Genomic DNA, 26,284 nt, shown 5'->3' with positions numbered 1-26,284 from the left:
TTTTGTTTTTTTAAAAAAAAAAAAAGCCACACTTAACCTATATATTTATGAAGTTTTCTAAGGGAAGTCAGGTTATGAAAACAGAATCTGAAATGTAACATTTCCTGTTAAGTTACTGTGCATAAGTGGCTGTAATAAATTTGGTAACCCCCTTTGTCATGGTGGAAAGTCTTCCAGGTGTCATGTCACTTGTAAAAACTGTATAGAATCACAGAAATCAGTGGTTGTAAATATAAGATTGAATGGAAAACCTGGGTGAATATATGGCCACAATGCTGTGTGGTCATTTATAAATCAATATCATTGAACTGACCACACAAGAACCAATTTTCATAACAGGTTTTCTCAAAAGTGAGGCTCACACAGATAAAACCGACTCATAAGGCAACAAAGAAGAAGAATTTTTAGTGAGTATGAAAATGCTGTTCTTGAACAGAAGTGTACTCAAGAGCAGACATTTCTTTTTGGACGTTTTAGCAGTAGTGTTACATTCTAAACAAAATATGTTGCATGGCAGTAAAGCTGGGGTAATCGATGGACTCTGATTGCTGCAAACAGAACCAACATACAAACCACTGGGGGTAGGACAAAGTCTGCCTGAGTCAGAGTCTAACCTTTAATATCAGGCACAATGTAATTAGTGGTATAAGCCCCAATAATGTCCTATTTTAATGTTCGGATACTGAGTACAATGAACTTTACTGAGATTTAAACTTTGATTTCATAATAACTGACTCACCTTACCATCCTTTAATTTACCTTTACAAATATATAGTTTAGGCATACTTTTAAAGCAACTGTATTTAAATTATTTATAGCTTTTTCACAACCTTCAATTTGTTGTGGCAATGAAAACATTACGCCTACTACCGATAGATAGATAGATAGATAGATAGACAGACAGATAGATAGATAGATAGATAGATAGATAGATAGATAGATAGATAGATAGATAGATAGATAGATAGATAGATAGATAAATAAATAAATAAATAAATAAATAAATAAATCACAGTTCACACTTCTTCCGAATCACACACTCTAATTACTGGAGACTTCTGCCATGCCACTAGGAAAAAATAAGTATGTCATATTGTAAACATTTTCATGTGACATTCTTGCTTTTATTTATTTTATTTTATTTGCAACAATTTTAAGATCAAATTTGTGTGGGCACAGCTACCTGACCAGAGTTCCAAATATTAACTATATAGCACTGTTCAGTGGAAAAGCTCTATTAGACTGATATAAATACGAAAAAAAAATGGTCTCGGTGGGGTCAAGTAACAGATCTCCATTTTTTTAACTCAGCATAAGCTCTGGTTTGAAATATCTTCATGTTACATGTTCACTGAAACTTTCACCTGCAGTAACAGCTTTATTTTGGTCAGGGTCTTGGTGGATCTGGAGCCTATCCTGGGAACACTGGACATGAGGAGGGAATACTGTATGTCATGGATGGGGACACCAGTGGTCCACGCTAACAAGCAATTGATCATAGCCAATCAAACTCCCAGCGGGTCTTCAGATGGAGGGAAGAAATCTACATGGACATCCTGAGAATGTGAGAACCTCCACATAGATAGTAACCCAAGCTCAGGATCAGCCTGGGAATCCTGGACCTGTGAAGTGGCATGTAAAAATCTGATAACAGTCATATTTTAGCTTTGCTGTTACGTATGCATTAACTAGTTCATGTAGGCTCAGTGGGATTGTGTTATTGTATTAATATTAAGGTAAAAAGAAGTTGATTCGTTGTGGGATGGATTTGCAACCCTGTGCAGAAAAGAGTTTCTCTTCTTTGGGTACATACAGCATGGCTTTAGCCACCTCGTCCAGAGTTGCCTCATCAGGCTCCACACCACGGATAACGAACGCGTCCCGAGCGCACAGTTTAACATGGCGATATTCAAGAGGCAAGAATGGCACAAAGAAGTCAATCAGGTGCCCTGACATTAGCTCACTCTGGGCAAATCCTCCTGGAGAGAGAGAGAGAGAGAGAGAGAGAGAAAGAGAGAGAGAACACATTATATTTTATGCTAATAATTCATAATTTCAGTTGAGGCTTCCAGAAACCTATTTATATATATTACTTGCAAGAGCACTTGCCTTCAGCCTCCATAGATTCTGCTCGCAGTCGATGTTCCAGATCTTCCATACCAATATCTTCCCGGTTCTGCCCCGAATGCCAAAAGTCCAATGCTACATCATTAATAGCTGCGCCACCAATATTACTAAAGAAACAGAATAAAACATTTTTAATGGAATTGAATGTAAAAAAAGATGTACACCCTTAATTTTTGGTTGTGTTTTTAGGTATCTGTTTCTTCCAGTTCTGAATTGTTTGTTTGGCTATAATAGTAATCTAGTGGGACTAACTATTTTTATACTCTTCTTTAGGTTTACACGATTATAACTCTTTCCTTGCAATTAATAAAACTAGTAAGTATACACCTTAATGAGGCACATTAGAAGAAGTTAACGTTTCTTTATCATATGCTTTAAAACAACAAACTTGCTCAGAGAATTAACTAGACCAGAGCTTCCCAAACTTCAGAGGGGTAAGGCCCCCCAAATACATAGCAAAAGCTCCACCACCACCCCTCCCAACCTCTTTGTTTAAAAAATACAATATATTGATTAATAGTATAAAGATATATTTATACATATATTTGTATATTAGATATATTTAATCTAAGCAGATTGTCTCTTTGCACAAAATTATCAACATTTATTAACCAGTTTGTAAGAATTTCATGTGAATTATGAGAACTAGCATAAAATGTAATATTTTTATATGCTGGTGAAAATAAGATGATGTAAACATTCTTTACAAATATATTTAAATCCTTAACACTACATACTGTCTGCATACTATTTACAATTATATTGAATCAAAGTGTGGAAAAGAAGCTTTTTATATTCTACGGCCCACCAGGGGCCCTCGGCCCACAGTTTGGGAAGCACTGAACTAGACCATAGATGCTCGCAGAATTAAGCACTACCCTTAGAAAAGTAATTTACATTTTTTCACCCATAAACCAAGAAGGATGCAAACATTCCCTGATAGTGCTTGGTAGTAGTTTGCACTTTCAGCCTATTTGACTAGTATTTTTCTCAAACACTGATGTCAGCTTCAGCCTTTACACATATTGCTCAACACTGATTGCATATAAGCAGCACTAGTGAAATCTCTCTATAAAATATCCCACTGGAGACTCTAATATAAATCATATGCTGTATTAGCTTGATAAAGTTGAAACTTAATGAGGACACACCAACCTGAGGAACAGGAATATAGCTCTTCTGTAGCTAACACCATCCACATTATCATAGTGGTCCATATAGGGCTTAATGGCATCAATAAGCCCAGGGTGCAGTTTCTCTGCCTCGTCAAAAATGAAGAGTGTTTGTGGACAACGGAGGACCATGTCTCTAATAGCCTCCCTCAGCTGGCCCTAAAATCACATGTACTAAAATGAATAACAGTTTTTATAATGTAGCAACACAGTTGTTAAAATACATAATGCACAAGATATATATTTAAAAATTTTTTCAAAAACCATATACACTAGAAGCATAACAGAAATGCTACAAGTCAAAATAAATTTTAATTATGTCTTTATGTGTGATTATCTGCAACTAACGTACTTCTTTCTTTCATGATTTCATCTCATTATCCTAGTCAGGTTTACAAGGGATCTGGAGCCCATCTGCAGAACACTGGGCCATGTTACTGCTTGCATTAGCATGATCGCTTCAATCTTTGACAGAAGTGCAATCAAAAGTGTAAACCCTACAGTACAGAACATGGGGTTTTACACTACATGCCTTCCTCATACATATTACAGCTACTGAACAGAACTCCCTAATACCTATGCAGTTCGCACAGTCTGGGAAGGTAGATTAACCAAAAGTATACAGTACTGTAAAGTTTGCATAAAGACATTGTGAGAATGGCTCACCTTGTAGACATCCACCAGTCTCGCATGTGGGAAGTGGAATGGAGCGATGAATAGACGCACACACTCACTCTTCACTCCGTCACGGTACAGGTTATCTGCCACCAACCGGGCCACAAAGTTTTTGCCTGTGCCTGACCAACCGTGGAACGACAGAGTCAGGGGCTTGTTGGAATCAGGGTTATTAATGAAGCCTTGAATTGCCTTGAGGACCACCGACTGGGCCAGGTGCTGCCCATGAAGTTTTAGCTGTAGATCCCGCTCTAGACCTAATTGCAGATTAACAGGAAGGAAAAAAAAACTGTTTAAATGATAGGTTTTTGTAATGTAAAAATACAAAACCAAGATAAATTTTAAGATAAAGTTACAATAAGAAGAAGAAGTGAGGGCACAAAGCCTTTATTATCACCACACACACATTACAGCACAGTGGAATTCTTTTCTTTGCATCTCTTAGCTGTGGACGTTGGGGTCAGAGCACAGGCACAGCTATAATACAGCACCCCTGGAGCAGAGAGGGTTAAGGGCCTTGCTCAATTGCCCAACAGTGGAGCTTGGTGGTGCTGGCTTGAACCCTGATCTTCCAATCAATATCCCAGAGCATTATAACTGTTCTGGATGAACAAATCTTACAATCTCATGTACAAAAGTAATTATCATAGAGCTGTCATGAATTTTTATTCTGACTATCCCCAAACCCCAAATAAAGATCAGCTGTTTCTGTGGGATTTTCTTCACATCTTTATTTTTCAGTATAACAGTAACCTGAAGTATAACCTGACCAGACACCAGACCTGAATCCAAAAAATCTGTAGTGGTAACCTGAAGCTGGCTGACACAGTAGATGCCCTTACAATTTAGAATGTTTTTGAAAGAACATATTGTCCAGTCAAGATGTGTCATGATGATAAACTCTTACCCCCCAAAAAACTGAGCAGTGTAAAAAAAAAAATCAAAAGGTGCTTCAAGAAAGTATTGGATTAGGGGTGTGCATATGTATGCAATCAGGCTATGGAAACATTTTTAATGTCTCTATTCCCCTAAAATGCTTCTGCTTGTTTTTCACTTAATTTTTGTAAATTGTTTTGTTTCACACTGAGGGTCAGGACATCATAATTTATCCTAGTTTTGCATTATTTTACATTGGTATATATATATATATATATATATACATATACATACATATATATATATATATACTATCAGGCATAACATTATAAGCAGTGACAGGTGAAGTGAATAACACTGATGATCTCCTCATCATGGCACCTGTTAGTGGGTGGGATATATTAGGCAGCAAGTGAACATTTTGTCCTCAAAGTTGATGTGTTAGAAGCAGGAAAAATGGGCAAGTGTAAGGATTTGAGCGAGTTTGACAAGGGCCAAATTGTGATGACTAGACGACTGGATCAGAGCATCTCCAAAACTGCAGCTCTTGTGGGGTGTTCCCGGTCTGCAGTGGTCAGTATCTATCAAAAGTGGTCCAAGGTAGTAACAGTGGATCGTGGGCAGCCAAGGCTTATTGATGCACATGGGGGGAGAAAGCTGGCTCATGTCATCCGATCCATCAGATGAGCTACTGTTGCTCAGATTACTGAAGAAGTTAATGCTGGTTGTGACAGAAAGGTGTCAGAATACACAGTGCATCACAGTTTGTTGTGTTTTGGCAGCGAAAGGGGGACCAACAAAATATTAGGCAGGTGGTCATAATGTTATGCCTGATCAGCGTATATTTCAATATATATCTGAAACACATACATTTAACTGAAAATTAATGAGCCTTCATATACAATGTCTAAAAAAAAAATCTATGAAGTGCTGTTGAACATTATACCTGTGATGTTGTTGGTAATTCGGCAGTCTCCTGAATCACAGCATTGCCCAATGCTGCAGTACCAATTGGTCAGCATGCCTTTATAATCCTGAGAAAGCCACGACCACATACTTCCTGTAGGCACTGAGCAGAAAACATGGCAAACTCATATTTCAGGCCTGAATGAGTTTTGATGAGCAGATTATTCTACAAATAAAACGTCCAGCTTCCGACAGCACAGTGCGCTCCTTAAACGAAACCAATGGATTCGGCACATCCGCATTTAGACTGAAAACAACAAAACCCGGACTAAAACACGGCCTTTCAGAGACCCTCTTTCCATACCTTGCTGGGTCGCATCGTCCTGGTTCGGTTGACATTCCCCTTCCCAAACATGGCAGTAGAGGTAGTTGAAGTAATAGGTTGAGACATTTGAGATGCTATCAAAGTGAAACAAATCCGCTTTAACGGGCACCGCCACAAGCGCGGATAAAAAGGCTAAAACGATCATCAGGTCCGATAGGAATGCCGTCTGTACAGTGAACTGGAATTACCCCTCCGTTTTGTGTCCATTCAGATCTCCTGACAGTCTACCCAGGGACGTAAAAACGTACCATCAATATTTACCCAAAGGGCAGGTTGCCGCGGAACAGTGACGTCATTTCCGGTAGTCCCGGTAACTATGACAAGCCTCGGGTTTCCCGTAGGCTGCTACCATATAGACCAGGGGTGTCCAATCTTATCCAGAAAGGGCCGGTGTGGGTGCAGGCTTTCATTCAACCCAAGCAGAAGCCAGATCTTGGCTTTCAGTGGACTCAGGTGTGGCTTCTGCTCAGTTGGAATGAAAACCTGCCCCCACACCGGCCCTTTGCGGATAAGATTGGACACCCCTCGTTTAAACAAACCAAGTCTCATTTCATCATCTACATATAATTAGAAATTATTTATTCCCCTCTATTTTTTTTTTACTGCATCAACGTCAAAAGTTAAAGCTCCCGTTTGCCAAATATCACCCAGTACCACTTTTCACGTTTTACATTGAAAAATAATGTCCTCAGAAAGAACAAAAACGGCATCCATCCAAGGCATTTACAAAGCAAATCCTACATACCAAACTTAGGCCTTAAATTTAACACCGTTTCTAACCAAAATTAGACTTTTGTTCAACTCCCACCTTGATTAATTATAAATAGCGCCATATTACATCAGTACAGTCCGTGTGCATTCACACAAAAATGAACCCATTGACCAGTACTGCATATTAACAGGTTTATAAACCATATTTAAGGGACCCTTGACATGTTTAACAATTCCCCCCCCCCCCAAAAAAGGAAACAGCACTTTCATTTCAAAAGTTTATTTACACACATTAACAGTTATTAATGTTTTGTTTCTCCCTTCAAGAGTCTGCATGTATTGGCCATCATGTCCTCCAGGTCTTGATGTTCATGCAATCACACTGAAGCTTGGGTTGAGGGCCAACAGCTGGGGGGAGGGCAAAAAATAAGCAATCAAGAAAATGTAGGACTAGCACAAACAGCAAGGTAAGTCACAGCAACCTCAGAAATAAATGGAACGGTAAGGGGTATAATCAGCAGATTCATTTGGCAGAATCTCTTCATCACAGGTTGCAGGTTAAGAATTTACAAGCCATCACAGCACTCCTCACCTGAACACTGCCAGTCTGTCAACTTATCCAGTGGACTCCAAGTCATTCTGTAATAGATGTTTACAGTTAGTCAGGGTAAATTAGAACAGCTTACAGAGAAATAGAAACATGGGTTCATCAGCAAGAGACTGTCCACATTTGTGTTCAGGTCAGACATTTGTAAAACATCACTGAACCCCAATTGTGGGCTAGTAATTAAATAAGTATACAAACCTGGTGAGACAGAAGCATGCTTCAAAAGGGTCCTTAAGGATGCAAGCAAATGTTCACCTGTCAATGAGTAGACTCCTGTTAGAACAGAAAATATGACCATGAGGTCTAAAGGCTACCTAAAAAGGACCATATCAGACAGAGCTAATATCCAATCTCCATGGGAAAGTCAATGGACATTAAATCATCCCACTGGTCAAGTGTGCTAATAAATACCCAATCTGTATTAAAACTCACCAATTCATCATGTAGTCACAGCCACCCTAGGAGACGGATGAAACATGATTAGAGCAACACCACTGCAGCTGTGGAATACTGAGACATTTAAATCTGGATCAGTCATTTAAAAGATTTGAAGTCCTCAAAAAGATCAGAGACCTGATTCATGATCATCCTCTCCAGATCACAGCTAAAAGATCATACAACTAAATGATCACATACCTGGCATGAGGCATTCAAAAAGCATGGTCACCATCTAGAGGCTGCAAATAGAGATTTTTTTGTTAACAGCAAGTAAAGGCAGTGGATCACACACCCTGTCTTTACCCGATACATCAGCTAGGAGCGAAAGACATTGCATATGGTTCTACATGGAGATTCTGCTGAACTATGCAGTCATCATTTGTATCATGTTATGCAACTGAAATTTTAAAACATCTAAACTCACCTTATCATAGGTTCCTTAGCAGCTTTATCACTGCAAAAATAATGAAAGAGTTAAACAGCGCAGTTCCATTACATTAAACTGTTAAGAAAGAACTGATGCATCAGCTAGGAGCGAAAGACATTGCATATGGTTCTACATGGAGATTCTGCTGAACTATGCATTCATCATTTGCACCAAAATTACATTCCAGAATAAAGGAAACTTAAAAGAAAATTACCATTATGCCAACTTCACTGGCTGACATCATGGACTTGGCATACAGTAGGAGCCCTTGAGAGAGAACACATATTACAATGTGCCTACTAAAGATGAGTGACAATATTGTGACATGCTACTGTTTCAGTACAAATGTGTCTTTCACTCTTATTCAGAGAGATTCCCATTGTATTAAACAATCATCATAAACAGCAGATGGTAGACACCGTTGCAGCATTTTAATCACATTCACGAAAGCTTACCTCGTCCATTTCTGGTAACATCCTAAGGGAAATGGTCAAGTCTAGGAAAGAAAAAAGAAAAAAAAAAAAAAAAATTACTTGAAGAAATACATCAAGAAAACTCCAGTATAGAAACAGTGCCTCAGATTAAGTATTTGGTGGTTGCAATTTCATCAGTCTTGGATCAAGAGTAGCAAATAGGGTCATCATTGGGCACACATTAGAAGTAAAGCATTAAGACGCAACACATACCTGGACACAAATACAGTGTACAAACGTCCATCTGCCACTGCAAGAAAAAAAAGAACCAGATTAATCTTCCCTGGCCATGTTATCAAAAGAGAAAAATGAGAAAGTTGCCTCAGATTCAAGTTCTCAGAAATCACTTCTGTCCACTACTCTTATTCAATTTACTCATCACAGGCAATAAGGCCATGTCCACACTAATACGTTTCATTTAAAGACGCATATTTTTCTATCCGTTCTGGGCGTCCATCCACACTGAAGCGGCATTTTTAGTCAATGAAAACGTTTCTCATGTGCAGTACAGGGACGAAAGCATTTTCAGACCTCTCGGTGTGAATGACCAACTTTTGGCAAATGATTGAAAACAATAACGTGGATGCAGAACGTTCTTAGATGAAAATGCAGTTTTCAAATTTATCCAGATTAGCATAGACATGGCCTAAGTGGAAGTGAATCTTTAAAAAAGTACATACCTTAATTTACAGCAGCCCATTCTTTCTGCATGCTACAATAAGGAAATACACCGATTAATCGTAGCAACATGCAGAGCATCACTAAGCAAATCAAACATAAGCCTCAGAAATGTATTTTTCAGAAACCACTTCTGTCCACTACTCTTACTCATTGTTCTTCATCACAGGCTTGGGGAGTGATTGTGCATTGCTTTTAACCCTTTCAGGGATTTACTTACCAGTAGCAGGCACGGCCCAGACGGAATGCTGGATGCAGCAACCTCTGCAGAAGAAAGACATAAAAGGTTAATCAGAGCTGCATGGCTACCACGTGGGATACAGGAAGTGAACAGAGAAAAGTCCAATAAAGACGTATCAGAAATGTTGGCATTCATCAGATTTTCTCAGATGTCCCTACCAACATAATTTTCATCATATGCACACAAAGAACAAAGACACAGCTTGCTTTAAACCTAATAGGGGCACACAAAGTAAGCTATCGAGGGTGCTAGCTAGCTATCTGAAAAAGTCAAGAAGTATAATCACTGGGTTAGTTTAAAATCAAAAAGCAAAAAAACCTGCATAAGCATACATGCATACAAATATATATATATATGTATGCTAATGTAATAATTACAGCACATTCTTATGACTTAACGACAGAAAATATTTAAGTGCTAAGCTCACGTGCAGCTAAAGGCTAAGCTAACCGGTTAGGAAAATCACGAGTGCTTAACAAAATAATAATAATAATAATTAAAAAAAAAAGCATTTGTACAAAACACTATTTCAGAAAAAATCAACTGTATATATACTTAAATACAGAATTCAAGAAAAGCAAAAAGATCATTAGTAGACATGTGTATTTAGACAAAAAATAATACACACCTTCCATCACACACCATGAGAGAATGAGGCCGAGAAAAAGGGCACGCGAGCATTTATACTACACGCCGCAATGATTTGTGGGAAGTTTCAAGATGGCGCTTTAGCTTTAGCAGTACAAGCTACAGACACTAGAGAGCAGTGCTGAACCATTTTCAGCTTTTCAGTGTGAATCGGACCAAGTGATTCAACTCAACAATGAGTCGATTCTTATAGCTGCCAACGACTGTTTGCCAGTTTTTATGAAAATTATTGTAATTTATTTTATTCACTATTACAAAATCAACAAACTAGCGTTTTATACTAGCAGTGTAAAATCATTAAGGTGATACATAGGCTTTTCCAAATGCACTACGGATTTCTGTACCAATAATATTGTGCTGCTTTGCCTGCTATTTATTCAAAATAAAATTCATTTTGGAAGACTATCCTGATGTTCACTGCCTCATGGTGTGCTGTACTCAGTCACACACAAACTTGGAATATATTCATACATAACGGCGGTTCAGATAGGCGAGCCGAATCAATGAGTCGATTCTTTCAACGAAACCACATTAGAACATGAGCAGTTCTATCAGTTAATATCAAGCTGCTGCCCTTTAAGTTTTATAGCTAACATACAAGTCGGTTTTATATGTTCTAAGCAGCTTTAGATTGAACGTATACATGGGGAAAAAAATTCATGACTCAAGCTGGTCTCATTGAGATTTAATATTTTGCATCATTAAACATGAAAATCTGGTACAATCAGTGGCTATGTCAAATGAGAGGAAAACAGTTTAGATTGCTTTTGCAAAGCAACACTGCATGACAGTGAAATGTATGGATATGGCAAGGCCTCGATTTCAAATTTACAAACATAAGAAAATGTTCTTTTAATAATCCATTTCTTGCCCACCTTGATTCACTAAACTGGTTGAAAACGATGAATCCTTCAACACCATTCTGCCCATGAAATCACCAACAGTGCAAAGTTCTAAATAATCTCAGTCAAAAATGTGGATCCTAATAGTTTTAACTACAGCATAGCTTTACTTTTAGACTCACATTACACCCATGGAATCCTTCTGATGACAATAAATTCAATTTCAAACATTTCCATAACATTACTATTAGGCCTTTTTAGGTATTCAATATATTTTAGCCATTTGATAACATCTGTTTTAATTATAATATAGAGAATTAAAAAAAAGGCAAATCTAGAGGAGGGTGAAGGTGTGTGTGTGTGTGTGTGTGTGAGAGAGAGAGAATTAAAGATGTTCATAAAGGGCATTAAAAGATGACTTTTGACTTACATGGCATACCCTGCATATGTTGCATAATTATGCGTTCATACTTCCATTAGACAGTGCTAATTTTAAAACAACTAACTAATACATTTAAAACAAAGAGTACTTGAATTGAAATGGACTTTCAGCATGATCGTCTATCAAACTGAGTTCCTTCAGGTGCAACCTGTTTCTCATTTTTTGTTTCCTTAAATGGTCCTGATTCGCAGCTACACATGATGTAACGCAAAACCTTTCAAAAGAAGAAGAGCATGGTGTTTTCTTCTATTTAATGATTGACAAAGAGGAAGTAAATGGAATGGTTGTTATGCTGACATTTTCAAGTTCATACTTTCAAACCATTACTATTGCAGATGAACAAAAAGGCAAAAAAGGACATTATATAATATATAATTGTAAGTTCTATATATGTATATATAAATATCTGTAGCTAGCTGTAGGCGAGTCAAGTTCTTCCATGTTGTAGTTCCACCTAAGGCTTTTAAAACATCAGGAGATACAGCCTTCATTCCTCAGTCACCTGATTCCCTGAGATACAGAACGCTGCTTTCAGTTTGTTCGATTACAACCCCTTTTGCCCCGCAATGGGAGGCAACATGCCTGTGGGAATGACCCACCCTGTCATAACCAGAGCGTTCATTTGGCTTGTTAAGGAGCCATTAACTACCTCAGTATATTTCTGTGGTGTGGGATTTTTCCATCTTAAAGGAGCAGTGGAGCGTGGAAGTGGTGCAGTTGGCGAGAAAGGAGTATTTTTTTATTTGATAGTTACTTGTATAGAGTCTAGTTCTTATCATTCATTTCCAAAATGCAAAGCTGTTTAATTGTTCATTCATCAGTCATTCCAAGGCTTCACATGAAAGGTGAATTGTAAAAGAGTTCTTTTCTTAGACTCGGTTGCTTCAGAGAGGCTGTACTAGTGTCGTAGTGAGGCCATTCTCTTCAGAAGAGGTTCATCATAAACCCAGCACTCGCCATCCTCATGAAACAACTACAACAGAGGAAAACAATCTAACATCAGACGAACTTCAAGTACACAGTGTTTTTCTTCAGAAACACTCCCTTAAAAGGGGATATTACATGCGGGACAAACAACTAGAACATAATGCAAACCGAAAGCAAACTCACTCTAGTCTCCCACTGAACCTCCTTCTCCTTCCTCTCCCTGGCCTCGGCCCGCTGTTTCTCCTCCAGACGGTGCTTTGCCTCTGTGGCGGCATCAATGTCTTTGAGTTTCAGGTTCAACGTCACGTCCTTCCACAGCCTGACCGGTCAAAAGAAAAACGGCAGGCATTACAGATAATCAGAAGAGAAGAAGGCATATTATCAGCTTATTTTCTCAGTATATATCATGAAGTGTACAAATAGTTTAAACAAAAGTGAAATTGTCCAAAATAGGCTTGTGGGGAGGATCTTAGAGAGCATAACTGTCTGTGGTCTCTGTGTGAGAGAGATGGGGTTACTTTCTCTGCTGTCAGAGTGACACTAGCAAAGCATGGGCTTTTGTGAAGTCATGTACACAGAACATGCAAATAACAGAACATACCCTGAGTGTCTGTACTGTGATGCAATACACAAATTAGTGGGTGGGAATTGGCAAATGATTTGTTTGGTACAAATAGATAAACATCTCTACAAATAAAATAGGACTGGGCAGAGAATATTACAGCAGAAATAATAATGCTGCCGCTGTGCCTTAGGGAAGATACTCACTGCCTTGATTCATATTCTAACTGATCCTCCAACTTCCGCACCTTCTTTTTAATAATGCTGAGTTTCCTTGTGTCAATAAACACCGAGTTTTCCTAAGACACAAAAAGCAAATATGCATTTATCATACATTAATGGAGCAGCAGGACAGTGGATAAAAACATGCAGATACAGGTCTAGAGCTTCTGGTAATGATCACATCAAACATCACAATGGGGAAAAAGCATGATCTCTGGACCTTTATCTGTGAGATGGTGGTTGGTTTGAGTATTTCACAAACTGCTGAGCACCTGGGATTTTCACACATACAACAGGTTCCAGAGTTTACACAGACTGGTCAGACAATGAGTGAGTCACAGTTCTGTGGGTGGAAATGCCTTATTGATAAGAGAGGTCAGAGGAAAATGGCCAGTATAATACCAGCTGCCAGGAAGGATATAAGAACTCAAATTCTTCACAATCATGGTGAGCTGAAAAGAATCTCAGCATACAAAAAACATGGAACCTTGAGGTGGATGGGCTACAATAACAAAACACCACATCAGGTTCCACTCCTGTAAGCCAAGAACAAGAATCTGAATTTATCATGAGCAAAGACACCACCAAAATGGACAACTGTTAAAAAAATTCCGATTTTTGTTTTTTATTATTTAACTGTCCAGTTTGGGTGAGTCTGTATCACTGATAGCCTCAGTTCATTCTCCTCTGATCTCCTTCATCAACAAGATGTTTCGGCCCGCAGACCACCCTCTGCAACCCTTAACACACAGTTTTGTTTTTATGTAAATTCTATATCCTGTTGTGTGTGAAAATCCCAGGAGACCAGCAGTTTCTGAAACATTCAAAAAATTCTTTCAATTTTACAGTCAGAAGTTTTACTTGTATTTACTCAGTGGTGTTACTCGGACATCAGACTTACCCCAGAAGCTAATTTTGCATACATCACTCCATTCCATTCCCCTTCAACGGAGCAGAATGATTTCTTATCATTGGGACCACTGCAAGGAAGTGAATGTCATACAGTAAAAATAAAATACATTTTGTACCATGATCACAACGATAAAGAATCATTTTAAGCACATTCTTCAATTAATGCATCCTCTAATATTGACTCACAAAATGTCTGCGGTTATCCTGTGCTTTTTTCCCCCGTAAAAGGGTTTGGTGTGGAACACTATGTTGGCACTGTAGCCAGTTTTGGAGCAGGAAATATTGCACTCTCCACCTAATTCCACCCATGGAACGGTCAGGATCGACCTGCAAGGACACATGCAGGATAATGAAAGACAACATCCCACTGAGACACAAAACACCGGACATCGCTTCATGTGAGGAGAGGACGAAAAAGACAAAAAGGATTAACCTCACCTGCCATAGCCATTGGGGAAAGTCAGAATGTAGTGTTCATCATGCTCTAGACAAGACACACAGCCTGCAGCACACAAGAAAAGAGCAGTATAAGACACATCACTGTTATACCTGAACACTGATACACACTGTGTATGTCTTTGCCTACCTTGGCCAATATTGTGTACACCAATGGACATTCCAAGGAACTTAGATTTGGTCCAAATGTGTGCATTGAACTGGATTTTCTTGCTTATACACTCAGCGTAGAAGGCAGATACTGTAACAGTTGAGCAAGAAATAACTTTAGAGGATAAAACAAAAATTCAAGAGACAAAACACCTAATCTTGTGATATACTTTGATACGAATGATTTACAGTCACTAAACCTAAACAACACAATTAACCTAGTGTAGGACTGACTATCCTCATAAAACTGATCCTTCCATTTCAATATCAATGTTTTATTCACACAACACACTGAACACCCAATTATCAATATGCTTAAAGTCATGTAATGAGCAGGGCATTAATACTTAATGCTTTCTCTTAACCAATTCTTTTATTCTTGTTTTTATTTTTATTATTATTATTATTATAAAACATGCATTCGTGTGGTAAGGATTATATCAATATTTAATGTAACATTTTTGTACACATTGGACAAAATATACACATATTTAAAAACATTTTTTTTGCATCCAGTTAATTCTCATAGCAGTTTATAATTCAGTGGTTTCCTAGCTTGTTTGTTTTTATTAAGTGGGTTTGTGGGTGTAAATATGTAGCACTTACTTGGTGGGTGGTGAGAAACCTGCTCTGCTACGAATGACACACTGCCCCGGCTACAATATGGCACTGGCCCTTCTGACACAGGCTCCTGTCCAAAAACCACACATGTCTGTTTGAGAAAAGCCACTATTTAAAGTGTCATGCTGCGTTCACATGTTGGTTAGAGGTAGCGCAACAGGTTATTGCTGCTAAGCTGAACCGATAAATGTTGCTATGGTGATTTGGCAGGCTATAGCTTTAATTTACAGTACAACACTGTATAATCCTGATCTCTGAATTCCCATGGAGGCATATACACCCTTGGGTGTTAATTTACCCAGAAACACAAAGGTAATCAAATGGAAACAGGTGCATCTTTCATGTCTATAATGTTATATTCCTGCAACTTTTATGCATTTGCTGTATAGAACAAAGCATGCTAAATCCTCTAAAATCACATGAGTTTCAATTCCAGAAGAGAAAAAAAAACACACACATATAATAATAATTTTCTTAGGTTGAGAAAATTCAATCTCTGACCAAGTTCCATTTGTAATAGCACAATAATCTTTCGTAAAATGTCTGCTAGATAGAATTAACCAGCATAAATGCTGCCTTTTTAAAAACGTTTTTCACATCATCTCACACATACCCCAGAAGCAGGCTCCTCTGTTTCTGAAGGAAGGTCCCAGTGGCAATAGAATACCTCTCCCAAGATGGGGTTGTACGGCTTCTTAGCCACGGATCCTTTCCGGCCAGCGTGAAAGGCTGAGAGATACCACCTCACCACCTGCACCATGCGTTCCCGAGGCTCTGCCTGCTCGGCAATGCTGAGCATAGATAGAACAAAACATAAGATTCATTTAAGCATAGGGCTCTGTGATTGTGTGTGTGTTTTGAGTTGATGGGGTGTTTTATTTGTTTTTTCCTAGTCGAAGGAACAAGTTTAATTAAATGCATTGCCTCTGGATAGGAATTGAAAGCAACATCACTGCTTATACCATATTTAAATAATGTACTGAAATAAAGTTGAGAACCCCTTATCTAAAATATTCTGGGTAAAAGAGATCTCTCATGTAGATCAAAGATATTGCTATATATCTGTAAATATATATATAGCAACATCTTTGCTCCACATCAGAGATCTAATCTTTTTCCCAGCATATTTTAGAAATTTATTTCAACATTGTCTGTATCTCCAGGTGTGTACATTTGCTGTAATGCACAGCAAAACACTTTACCTGACGAACAAATCAGGATGTGCAAAGAAGTCTGCATACATCTCCAACAGCGACCTTCTTTCCAAGATGAACGTAGGTAAAACCACCTAGAAAAGACAAGTAACATCTTTATAGAGAGAGTACAGAAAAGGAAAGAGAGCAGTAAGAAGATGGAAGTTGAGTCAAGAGTTACCTTGGTGAGGTCCATTCCCAATCGGACTTGTGAAAGCAGATGCATAATGACGCTCTTGTGTTCCTCCACTGACTCTCCCTCACCATCGTCATCCCTCTCATCATGACTGTCATACTGATCTGATCAAGACAAAGCACACTGCTGAGCAAACAACATTGAGCCCATAAACATGTGCGCTACATATTGAAGGTTTCATGTATGTGTGTGTTACGGGATATAAGGCAGTTAATGAAGTCATTTGTGATGATTCAGAAGTAGGTGTGTGTGTGTGTGTGTTTGAGATCTTACTGGATATAAAGCAGGTAAAGAAGTCATTTGTGACGATTCAGGAATAGAAGTGTGTGCGCACATACATTTTCCATGGTATCATATGACATACAAGGGAAGTCAAATGATACTATGGAAAATGCTATTATGTGGGATCCGATTACACAATAAATGAAAGTGAAATGTGAAAGTGAAACCCCTAACCCTAACCCTAACCCGAGTGCTTTCAGGTATTCACAAGCACGCATGGTGGCTAAAAAATAAAGCCAAAAAAAGTCTCAGACATGCTTGAGGGACTGGATACTATACAGACTTTAAGCCTGAAAATTAACTCTTTATTACTGAACAGAACAAAGGTGAAATTATTATATTACTTTACAATTCTCAATGGCATTTTTGTCAGCCGTCAAACGTTACAAATCTCCTTAATATTTCTCCTCGTATTTGACCTTATGATAAATGCATGTCAGTATTCATGAGGGAGTAGATGAGGTATTTGACAGCTGTGTGTCAATCATAACAAACATATTTATCATGAACATTTGACTGTATGCAGCATTACACTTTACACATTAACAATAATGCTCGTGCAGCAGTTTGGTTAAACATGGAGCTTGAAAGTGTGGGATATTGCATCAATCATACATATTTGTAATAGTTATTAATCTGCAGTTACACCCATTTCTGGTTAATGGTTTTTAACAGATCTTTAGCTCACGTGAAACCATGCATTTCCTGTTTTTATCATCTAAACTAACCAGCAGATTTTTTTGTAAATATACTGTGCTGAAGCAGCTGTGTGCAGATTTATGCTGCTTGAATGTGTATGATTAATTAATCAGAGGGTTAATTTCTATTGATTAAAAAATGACATCAGTGTAAAATGTATATATTGTCTTCAGCACTTTTTGTATTCACTGACCATGTGTACTTAGACATGAAGAGGAGTGTGAATGTCTAGTGTATGAATGCAAACATTTTCAATATGTCCATCTTATTGCTTATTGGGCACTCATTGTCATTGTGTGTGTTTAAGTGTGCATCCATGTATGGTGTTTTCAAGTACCCTTAAAACAAAAAAGTCTATGGGGTGGAGTCAGTCCAGGAGTTGGGATAGAGTAAGGCAAAAAAGTCCAGGAGGTGGTGTGTGTGTGTGTGTGCGTGCGTGCGTGATGCTGGATAAGAGTGTAGAATGTGTTTCATGCTGTACAACATTGTCTGGGGTAGAGTTTATAGCCGAGATCTGATCCAGCTCCACCCCCTGGACTGTTTCATGTATTTTGTGTGCCTACTATCACTAGTGGTACTGAAAACTGATTTTCTTTTAGCTGTGGGTGTGTGTGTAAATGTTTGAATACCTGCATCAGTTGTGCCGTTGGACATAGAGGAATTGAGGGAGTCGGTGGTGTTGGGCCTTTTGAGAGCTGCATTTCCTTCACTGTTAACACCAGGGGTTCTGGAGGGGCTGTAGCCAAAAACAACAAATGTAAAGCAATACTAGACTCTGCTGCCTACGCAGTGTGTGTCTGCAAAGCCATATGGTGTGAAACAAGAATGTGCATAATATCATAGCATAATTAGGGAGGTCTGTGGTTAGTAATTGGATTCATCATATTATTTGTGGAATATCTTGTGTGGGATTAATGTGTAATTATCTCCATGCACTATTTTGGTAACAGCTGGGGATGTGTGGATGTGTATGCGCACATATTAACTCACTCGATGCAGTGCTTCGGTGAGGCACTGCTCTGGTAAAATTCATCAGCGTCGTAAAACTCGTCCTCACTGCTAGAGTAGGAGAAATCTGGGACAGCATGGGCCGGCACATTCATGTGACTGGGGGAAGTGACACTGCTACTGGGTGCAGAAGGACCACTCCCTATACAGCAGAAATGAAAAGGAATGGAATATATTACATTCAATGCATCATGTTTAACATTTTCATCCAAATTAGTAATGCCCTGAGCAATTAAGATCCCCACTCGGTCCAACAATTATTTAGAACCTTAACTGATGAGCCATTAATAATTGTATAGTACTGCAGTGTTAATTACAGGTTCACTTTGGCTTATCAGCGGTACTACCCACATTCTTTTCATACAACAGCCACATAGATGAAGTGTATTCTGGCAAAATAAATAAATAAATAACATAAATAAAAACCAGCCATCATAATCTATTACTTACTATACAGACTACACCTACTTCAATCTATCTATTCTACCTATCTACTTAATGCATACCCAGGGAACACTCGTCTCTTCCTCTTGTTTACTTTGCAGTTTCTCAGGCTGCATTGAGAGCTGCTGAGCTGCACTTTCTATCAAGCTCATCATTTCTTGCACCACCTCAGCAGAAGTACAGGGAATGTGCCTCAGCCTGCAGTACTGACTTCTAGACTCACTGCAGAGAGGTGCTACATACTCATATTACACCTGATACAAAAACGAATACTTGTATGGCACGGAAAGTGCAAAAGCAAGGTACTGATCGAATAAAGTAATACTGACACTTAAAAGTAAACTAGAAACAAAAATAGAAATTTTAAAATTTATTAAAAATTCAGAAACTCATGCAAGTCATAACAGCTAGTCATATAATGACAGCCAGGCTGAGTTTGTAAATGATACCTGGTTATTATTGTCCATTAGGGTTTAAATGAACAATTAATTTTATATATTTTTTACAATAAGGAGAAAAATTAATGTTTTGAAACATGAAACATTATGTGCTTCGTTTGAAAATCATTACCCAAATATACATGACACCCTGTTCATGGTGATATTTTTGTCTATATATTGAGTTCTAAATATATATAGTAGGTTTTCCTACACTGAACTAAAGTCATGTGCTGTGGGACATCCATTGCTAAGCAGTGAATAGAACAGGAAACATGAGTCTTATAATCATTTATTTTTCTGAAACATTTTTTCCCCTTCCTCAGTCAGGTAGCTAAGCAATGGCTTTAGTTCACACTCTCTTTTACAGTATGTTGCCAGGAGAGCAATCTAATCACATCTCATGTCTGCACTTTTCCCTTACATAACATCTCGGAATTGCCATCTGTACCTGTGCTGTTGGGAGTGGGCGTCTGAAGGCTGCCCATCACCGTGACGACGGGACCCATGGGAAGAGAAGAAGGCCTCTGTTCTGCTTTACACACCTGAGCCCCATCTATACAGTCAAGCACACACACAACATGTAATAATCAAACACAATCCTATAACTTGAAAGCACTAAGACTTCCTAGAGTGCAGCAAAAAGTCATAAATTTATTGAAAATAAATGTGGCCAAAACACCATATTTGTTATTTGTTACACTATAAGACTATAACTTAATGGAGAATAATTGGGCATTTGTACATGTTTTGGATTAAAGTGTATAAACTGCTTGTTTACAGCAAGGCAAAGAATGAAAGGAAGTAAAAGTGTGCAAAAAAAAGGGAAAGTGAGAAAGAATAAGGAAACCTTGCATACCTGTGGGGAGGGTGGTCTGTGTTGGCATGGCAACGGCACTGACTACAGAGGCGTCCAGGGGGCTGGGCTGGTGAACTCCATCCACTGGGTTTATGGTGCTCTGCAGGTTAGCACAGATACCACACACACACACACACACACACACACAAACACAAACAAACACTCAGAGGACATCTCTGCTACTTTGTTACTTCACATTTGGGAGGACTTCACTTCCTCTGGGGCTGATAGGTTTCTATGTTAAGATTTTGGCTTGCATATGTAAGGCGGCAGATTCTATTCAGAAGAATGTTAGCATAGTATTCTATTCTATACAGTTAAAGAGTTTATTACATTTGGGGGAAAAAATAAAATTAACATCACATTTCACAAATGACTTATCACTGAGATAATCAAGAGATGCATCTGCAATAATTATTCTGCATTCTGCCGAGTGTCACATCAATGGTCATTTATAAAGCTGCAGTTTGGCCTTGCAGGGTCATGGCACTAGACACACTGAATCTAATTATACAACAATCACTGCAGCACAACTCTACATTTGTAACGCCCCAATACACTCGCACACACACACAAGCAGACTCGGATAACGGCTGTTAAGCTTAGCTTCCATGGTGACAAGCGCAGACCTCAATACTGTGACTGCACATATCATGCAGGTAAATACCTTCCTGCTGTATCCATTGAGCAGACCCCAGCCAGAAATGAAGGAAAATGGGAAAACATGCAACAGCAGGAAAATGGAAGGGAATTTAGCATGGAGTGAAACCTGGCTATTTACTGACGCAGGGATATGATGGCAGCCATCAACATGAATGAGATTTGGAGAGGTTTTTCTCTTCTAGGACGTTCAAAGGATTCGATCCTGATTATTTCTTTGCAGTTGGAACAGTCTCTTGCTTCCCCATATGGCGAATGACCTAACCCTAGCCTGTTGTGCTTAATGACAAGCCAATTAGAAAAATTAGACCCATGGTGCTGGGAGACAGGTGAGATTGGATTAAATCAACAGGTGAGGTGACATGCAGGGCAGAGAGAGGCTGCTTAAGGATGGTGTAAATGTACTGGTTTAATACAGTAGCTTGTTCTAGAGGATTTTAACTACATTAGTCAGAACAGTGTAACGTTACAAATATAATCTTTACACTATAGCATTTCGCACATAACTTGAACCAGGGAGAACTACTATAACCAGAATAAACCATGGCTTCCTGGTTCAATACTGAGCTTGGGCTATGGTCTGTGTGAAGTTTTGCATGTTCTCCTTGGGTCTGTGCAAGTTTCCTCCATGTTCTCTGGGTTCCTCCAACCTCCCAAAACCATGCTGGTAGATGGATATGCTAAACTGCTCCTAGATGTGAATATAAAAGTGTGTGTGTGTAAGAGGGAGTGTATGTAGTGCTCTGCAATGGACTGGCATCCCATCCATGGTGTCCTTCACCTAAAATTCTAAATCCCCCCCAAGACCCTGACCAGGATAAAGCAGTTACATAAAATGAATAAATGAATAAACTATAGGTTTAAGGAATCAAGAGATATATTCCTGAATGACAATGGCTTCTTGTTTTTTTTAATTAAAGCCAAAACTGAGTACAATGCCAAAGATTCCTGATCGGTGTTAAATCAAATCTTAATGCAGGGTCTCTCCAGGACCAAATTAACAGTTACATGATTTGTGGTTCAGGTTGGACAGCCACTAAATAGTCTCTGATCAATTAGTCCTGAGATGGCTGAGTAAGCAAATAGGGTGAAGCAAGGATCGATAGCCATTTTTATGTGTTGTTAATGTGCATGTAGAGGTCATATAATCAGTGGAGACAGTCTGGAACAGAATTGGCTCAGTCATAGATCATCACAGATGCTTGCAACATCTCACTCCACAGAATATTTAAAAAAAAAAAATGCTATCACTTTTGACAGAGTGATGAAAGTGAGAGCGACAGAAAGATGTGGCAGAGCCAATTTCCAAAAGTGAAAAGCATGCACCTGTTGCCAAGTAAAATTTTCCCAATATGAAAAAGAATTTCCAGAGCAAAGAGACAGAAGATTGGTCGAATTAGATTGATCCATGGTTGAGGAAAGTCACAACTTACTATCAGTCCGTTTGCGTGTTGCTGTTCATTACTTTGATCCTTAAAATTTTGAAAAGAAAACATGAATTGAGGAATGTGCAGCTCAGTCACAGGGGTGAACCAACTCAAGCATTGTGCAACAACTTATTCCATAACTCTACCCCCTGAAATGCAAGTAATAAATAATCATAAAGATGGTTCTGTTACGGTGATACCAGCATGCTACAATATAACAATAGAAATATTTTTTTTAAAATAACAGTGAAGCCTAAATATTTTAGACTCTTGGCGTTTGTGAGAAGCACCTCTCCAAACCATTACAATGGAATCTCTAGGAATGTAGCAAACTAATCTTTGAGATCACAGGCAAGTGGAAAACTACTACTGTCATTAGAGATAGCACCAATAAAACATCTAGTATCAGGGTTGGCTTGATAATAGAAACAAACTGGATATCGGAGAAAGAATAGAACAAATACAGTCCAAATTAGTCACAAGCTAATATGCTCTTATAATGTGCTATATATTTTCATGTTAAAGTCATATATAGACTAGATATATGTTCGACATTTACACTACCCAGCCAAATGTATGTGGACACCTGGCCATCACACCCATACTCTTGCAACAAAGTTGGAAATGTCTTTAGGATGTCTTGTGTTGCATTTGCATTACAATTTCCCTTCACAGGTACTAAGAGGCACAAACATGTTCCAGCATGAAGACATGGTTTGCAAAGTCTGGAGTAGAAGAAATTTAGTGGCCTGCACAAAGCTATGACCTCAACCACACTGAACACCTCATGACCTCTAACACTGACTGACATTACTAACGCTCTTGTGGCTGAATGGCAAAAATCCCACACTCCAAAATCAAATGGAAAGCCTTCTCAAAAGAGTGGAGGTTATGTAAACAGCAAAAAGAGGACTAAATCTGAAATGGGATTTTCATAAAAGCACAGTGTTATGGTCAAGTGTCCACATCCTTGGGCCATATAGTGCAATTTCCATTTCTAACTGAACCGAATATTATATTTGACCTAAATAATCGGTATATTGGAACTGCAGTGTTAATTGGTCTTATTTCGCACACATTTGCACTTTTTTTGCTTGTTTGAAAGCACTTATTTTAATTAAAGAAGTGCAGTTTAAGTTAATATTGAGATTTTTCAACCAGTAGTGTAATATGATGGCCAAACGTAAGGGAAGATTTTAATTCGCTTTAATTCAGAAATAGAAATCCCTGATTCATTCATTAAACATGAAGCCAATCAGATCGACATCGGCATCAGGTACTCGTTTCGTGGTCTGAAATATATGAAGTTGTATTGTGCCATCTCTAATTGACAAAGAATTACACAGACATTTTTACTATCACACAGAGCTACTCATTCATAACAAAACTAGGAAAATAAAAGTTTTACCTTGGCAATTTGAAGCAGTACTATACAGTGCTTGATAGATTCTACCATACTCTAAAAAACAAAGCATAAATACGAAGAAAACAATACATGAGACAATTTGTCACTAAATCTCTAGAAGCTCAAGAACATACATGGGAGAATACACTAGAACATACTTACACAAGTTGTTTCTTTCAGGTTCTCGATTTTCTTTAAAGAAAAAAAAAGGGAGGGGGGGGGTGGTCAGGGTCAGGACAAATAGTCTAAATCTGTTTCAATACCAACGCCTTTACTTATAAAGGAACCATGTATAATACACATGAAAAGGGAAGTGAAAAGGTGAAGGTACAGAGCGGAAAGTCGTGTGATTCCCAGATTACTGAAACTTTGCTTGCTCCTCTAAATGTTAAAGCTGTTTTGCAATATAAAAAGACAGCATACTGTTACAAGATCACCCTTAAACTGTATTTAGCTAAACACTGGCCACACACTTCTATGAGATATCAGTTATACTCACACACAGGTTTGTAGAGAAAAACACTCTGTGTACAAAATAAACATGTCACCGATGTCTCAGGAGAGATAATAACGACTTACTCTGCGTGACTCGTCATCTTTGCAGTCTTTTATCTTCTCATCAAAGAGCTACAGGATGGAGAGCAGAAACAAAATAGCACAAGTTGAATGATGAAAAAGAAAACCCAATAACAGTATGCTACCAATGTATTTTTTCATAAAACACACGTCATAATAATAATGACGTGTAATAATAATTTTACAACCCTCCTTCGAAATTAGCTTACCTTTAGCTGGTCAATCAGAATCTGTAAATACGCATCTGCTTCAGCAAGCTTTTTGTCAAAGTCTTGAACGCTGGGAACAAACGCTGTCTCCGCCTCCTGGAATTGAAGAGAGACTGTTTTGAGTCACCGCACTAGCGTGAAACACCTCCATGCTGTGCTTCCCTTTGCCATGTTCTGCTTTCCACTTTCAAGAAAAGGCCAGTGGAGCCAGCAGTACTGACCCTAACCTGTTGCGTTTTACACTCTAATGAGATTAGCTTAATTACAGTGAGAATAGCATCCAAACTGAGGAGAGGCCACCGCTTCTGTACAAAACTGTACAACCGAGGCTTATACACAGAATAAAACGCTGTAATTCATTAAACAAAATAAATAAATAGGTTCACTTTTAGGACGAATGATGTCAAAGGTAGAATGGGGCTAAAATAATTACAGCAGTAGACTATTGAGGTTGGATACTCGGCAAGAGGAAACCAAACTGAGCGTTCCCTCACAGCTTCATGGAATCATTGGAAGAGAGTACATTTACAATAGGTAAATGATTGATTTTATCATCTCTAGACAATATTATGCTTCCACAGTACCCATTGATGTTTACTTCAGTTATATTACGTATTTTCTAGATCATTACACATTTCGTGTAGGAGCAAGTATGACAAATACAATTCCGTCAAAAGAAGGTACTCTTTAATGCACTCATTCTGATAAGGTTATTGTTTCTGTATTAACAGGTACAAAACATGTATAGTGAACAAAGCAAGTTTTATGATCATAAACGTGGTCAGGTTTTTCGTTAGATGTTCATTTCTCATTTATGGAAAGTGTCTTTGGGTGTAAGCACTCTCAGTCTCTGTACTGCTTACGGTTTCCATTGCTTTCTCAGTAAAATGACAGGCTGTGGTTTGTGTATGTGTGTATACATGTGTGTGTGTGTCTGTGTGTGTGTGTATGTGAGTGTGAGAGAAAGAGTGAGGTGAGGGAGCCACTGTTTATGGAAGCCTTAACGTGTGAGAACTTGTCCCTTGGACTTTCCGAAACAATAAATCTAAACTGTTAAAACATTAAATGTGTGGTTCAATAATGAATTAAACAGTGGAATCACGGCCAAATTGTGGTATTTGCAGATGAACACACTCCAGACTCTCCTATTATACGCACATAATGCACTTTGAGAGGTAGCTGCACTTAGTTTCTATCTCCTGTCACCTCCCACCCCTAAGGCGTGCATTATTTTGTATAACAGTATGGTATGGTGTGTCTGCAAAGAGCTTGTATGTTATCTTACTTTCCAAATTCCAAAACATTAGATTAGGAACATTGTAAAGGCTAACTGGTCAAAAAGGTATAATATTTCCATAATTCTAAAAAGGTATGTTCCCATGGTGCAACATG

At 38.4% G+C, this 26,284-nt stretch overlaps 2 protein-coding genes, 1 long non-coding RNA gene and 8 other non-coding genes across 16 annotated transcripts in view; all 11 read right to left on the bottom strand.

Moving 5' to 3' along the window:
* tor3a (torsin family 3, member A) lies at positions 1 to 6,455 on the bottom strand. Of its 2 annotated transcripts, XM_058389892.1 has the most exons (7): positions 6,121 to 6,455; positions 5,797 to 5,919; positions 3,966 to 4,231; positions 3,283 to 3,458; positions 2,110 to 2,234; positions 1,814 to 1,979; positions 1 to 1,622 (listed from the first exon to the last, which is right to left on the bottom strand). In XM_058389892.1, exons 1-7 carry the CDS (start codon positions 6,284 to 6,286, stop codon positions 1,544 to 1,546), a joined length of 1,101 nt encoding a protein of 366 aa, XP_058245875.1. In that variant the 5' UTR covers positions 6,287 to 6,455; the 3' UTR covers positions 1 to 1,543. The 2 variants fall into 2 exon arrangements, with proteins under 2 accessions (XP_058245875.1, XP_058245874.1); XM_058389891.1 differs by having other exon boundaries at positions 1 to 1,979; positions 6,121 to 6,452.
* A 661-nt stretch (positions 6,456 to 7,116) lies between these two features.
* On the bottom strand, positions 7,117 to 10,381 carry LOC131352620 (uncharacterized). Of its 2 annotated transcripts, none has more exons than XR_009204536.1 (12): positions 10,345 to 10,381; positions 9,696 to 9,739; positions 9,478 to 9,509; positions 9,011 to 9,047; positions 8,780 to 8,820; positions 8,539 to 8,591; positions 8,322 to 8,351; positions 8,096 to 8,136; positions 7,892 to 7,917; positions 7,658 to 7,714; positions 7,445 to 7,491; positions 7,117 to 7,260 (listed from the first exon to the last, which is right to left on the bottom strand). It is a non-coding gene; the product is annotated as an uncharacterized LOC131352620 (long non-coding RNA). The 2 variants fall into 2 exon arrangements; XR_009204535.1 differs by having other exon boundaries at positions 7,658 to 7,732; positions 10,345 to 10,380.
* On the bottom strand, positions 7,332 to 7,405 carry LOC131353626 (small nucleolar RNA SNORD47). Its single transcript, XR_009204647.1, has one exon. It is a non-coding gene; the product is annotated as a small nucleolar RNA SNORD47 (small nucleolar RNA).
* Positions 7,558 to 7,620, bottom strand: LOC131353630 (small nucleolar RNA SNORD78). The gene has a single exon (XR_009204651.1). It is a non-coding gene; the product is annotated as a small nucleolar RNA SNORD78 (small nucleolar RNA).
* Positions 8,201 to 8,285, bottom strand: LOC131353629 (small nucleolar RNA snR60/Z15/Z230/Z193/J17). Its single transcript, XR_009204650.1, has one exon. It is a non-coding gene; the product is annotated as a small nucleolar RNA snR60/Z15/Z230/Z193/J17 (small nucleolar RNA).
* On the bottom strand, positions 8,414 to 8,498 carry LOC131353628 (small nucleolar RNA snR60/Z15/Z230/Z193/J17). The gene has a single exon (XR_009204649.1). It is a non-coding gene; the product is annotated as a small nucleolar RNA snR60/Z15/Z230/Z193/J17 (small nucleolar RNA).
* On the bottom strand, positions 8,654 to 8,731 carry LOC131353624 (small nucleolar RNA SNORD79). The gene has a single exon (XR_009204645.1). It is a non-coding gene; the product is annotated as a small nucleolar RNA SNORD79 (small nucleolar RNA).
* On the bottom strand, positions 9,116 to 9,184 carry LOC131353631 (small nucleolar RNA SNORD75). The gene has a single exon (XR_009204652.1). It is a non-coding gene; the product is annotated as a small nucleolar RNA SNORD75 (small nucleolar RNA).
* LOC131353632 (small nucleolar RNA SNORD75) lies at positions 9,577 to 9,647 on the bottom strand. Its single transcript, XR_009204653.1, has one exon. It is a non-coding gene; the product is annotated as a small nucleolar RNA SNORD75 (small nucleolar RNA).
* Positions 9,823 to 9,903, bottom strand: LOC131353627 (small nucleolar RNA SNORD74). Its single transcript, XR_009204648.1, has one exon. It is a non-coding gene; the product is annotated as a small nucleolar RNA SNORD74 (small nucleolar RNA).
* Positions 10,382 to 11,034: 653 nt separating the features above from the next.
* Positions 11,035 to 26,284, bottom strand: part of osbpl9 (oxysterol binding protein-like 9) — a 30,436-nt gene continuing 15,186 nt past the window's right edge. For 2 of the 4 annotated variants that reach the window (XM_058389181.1, XM_058389184.1), the window contains 20 exons: positions 24,893 to 24,988; positions 24,687 to 24,734; positions 24,270 to 24,299; positions 24,111 to 24,161; positions 22,709 to 22,747; positions 20,616 to 20,715; positions 20,208 to 20,312; positions 18,858 to 19,017; positions 18,497 to 18,603; positions 16,872 to 16,990; positions 16,700 to 16,785; positions 16,111 to 16,288; positions 15,483 to 15,567; positions 14,857 to 14,967; positions 14,709 to 14,772; positions 14,457 to 14,597; positions 14,260 to 14,338; positions 13,344 to 13,435; positions 12,759 to 12,894; positions 11,035 to 12,621 (listed from right to left, as the gene is read on the bottom strand). In XM_058389181.1, the coding sequence (XP_058245164.1) occupies positions 12,547 to 12,621; positions 12,759 to 12,894; positions 13,344 to 13,435; positions 14,260 to 14,338; positions 14,457 to 14,597; positions 14,709 to 14,772; positions 14,857 to 14,967; positions 15,483 to 15,567; positions 16,111 to 16,288; positions 16,700 to 16,785; positions 16,872 to 16,990; positions 18,497 to 18,603; positions 18,858 to 19,017; positions 20,208 to 20,312; positions 20,616 to 20,715; positions 22,709 to 22,747; positions 24,111 to 24,161; positions 24,270 to 24,299; positions 24,687 to 24,734; positions 24,893 to 24,988 (1,902 nt within the window). In that variant the 3' untranslated portion in view covers positions 11,035 to 12,546. Of the gene's footprint in view, positions 12,622 to 12,758; positions 12,895 to 13,343; positions 13,436 to 14,259; positions 14,339 to 14,456; positions 14,598 to 14,708; positions 14,773 to 14,856; positions 14,968 to 15,482; positions 15,568 to 16,110; positions 16,289 to 16,699; positions 16,786 to 16,871; positions 16,991 to 18,496; positions 18,604 to 18,857; positions 19,018 to 20,207; positions 20,313 to 20,615; positions 20,716 to 22,708; positions 22,748 to 24,110; positions 24,162 to 24,269; positions 24,300 to 24,686; positions 24,735 to 24,892; positions 24,990 to 26,284 lie in introns of all 4 variants that reach the window. The other 2 variants (XM_058389183.1, XM_058389182.1) reach the window with 2 other exon arrangements.

This window comes from Hemibagrus wyckioides, linkage group LG05, assembly GCF_019097595.1.
Source record: "Hemibagrus wyckioides isolate EC202008001 linkage group LG05, SWU_Hwy_1.0, whole genome shotgun sequence".
NCBI classification, from domain to species: domain Eukaryota; kingdom Metazoa; phylum Chordata; class Actinopteri; order Siluriformes; family Bagridae; genus Hemibagrus; species Hemibagrus wyckioides.
This window is presented reverse-complemented; position numbering and strand designations above follow the sequence as displayed.

Coding starts and splice junctions, on each gene's coding strand:
- tor3a (XM_058389891.1), bottom strand. CDS start 6,286: ATGATCGTTTTAGCCTTTTTATCCGCGCTTGTGGCGGTGCCCGTTAAA. Junction 5,920..6,120: donor GGACGATGCGACCCAGCAAG/GTATGGAAAGAG, acceptor TTTTCTGCTCAG/TGCCTACAGGAAGTATGTGG. Junction 3,459..3,965: donor GACTGGTGGATGTCTACAAG/GTGAGCCATTCT, acceptor ATGTGATTTTAG/GGCCAGCTGAGGGAGGCTAT.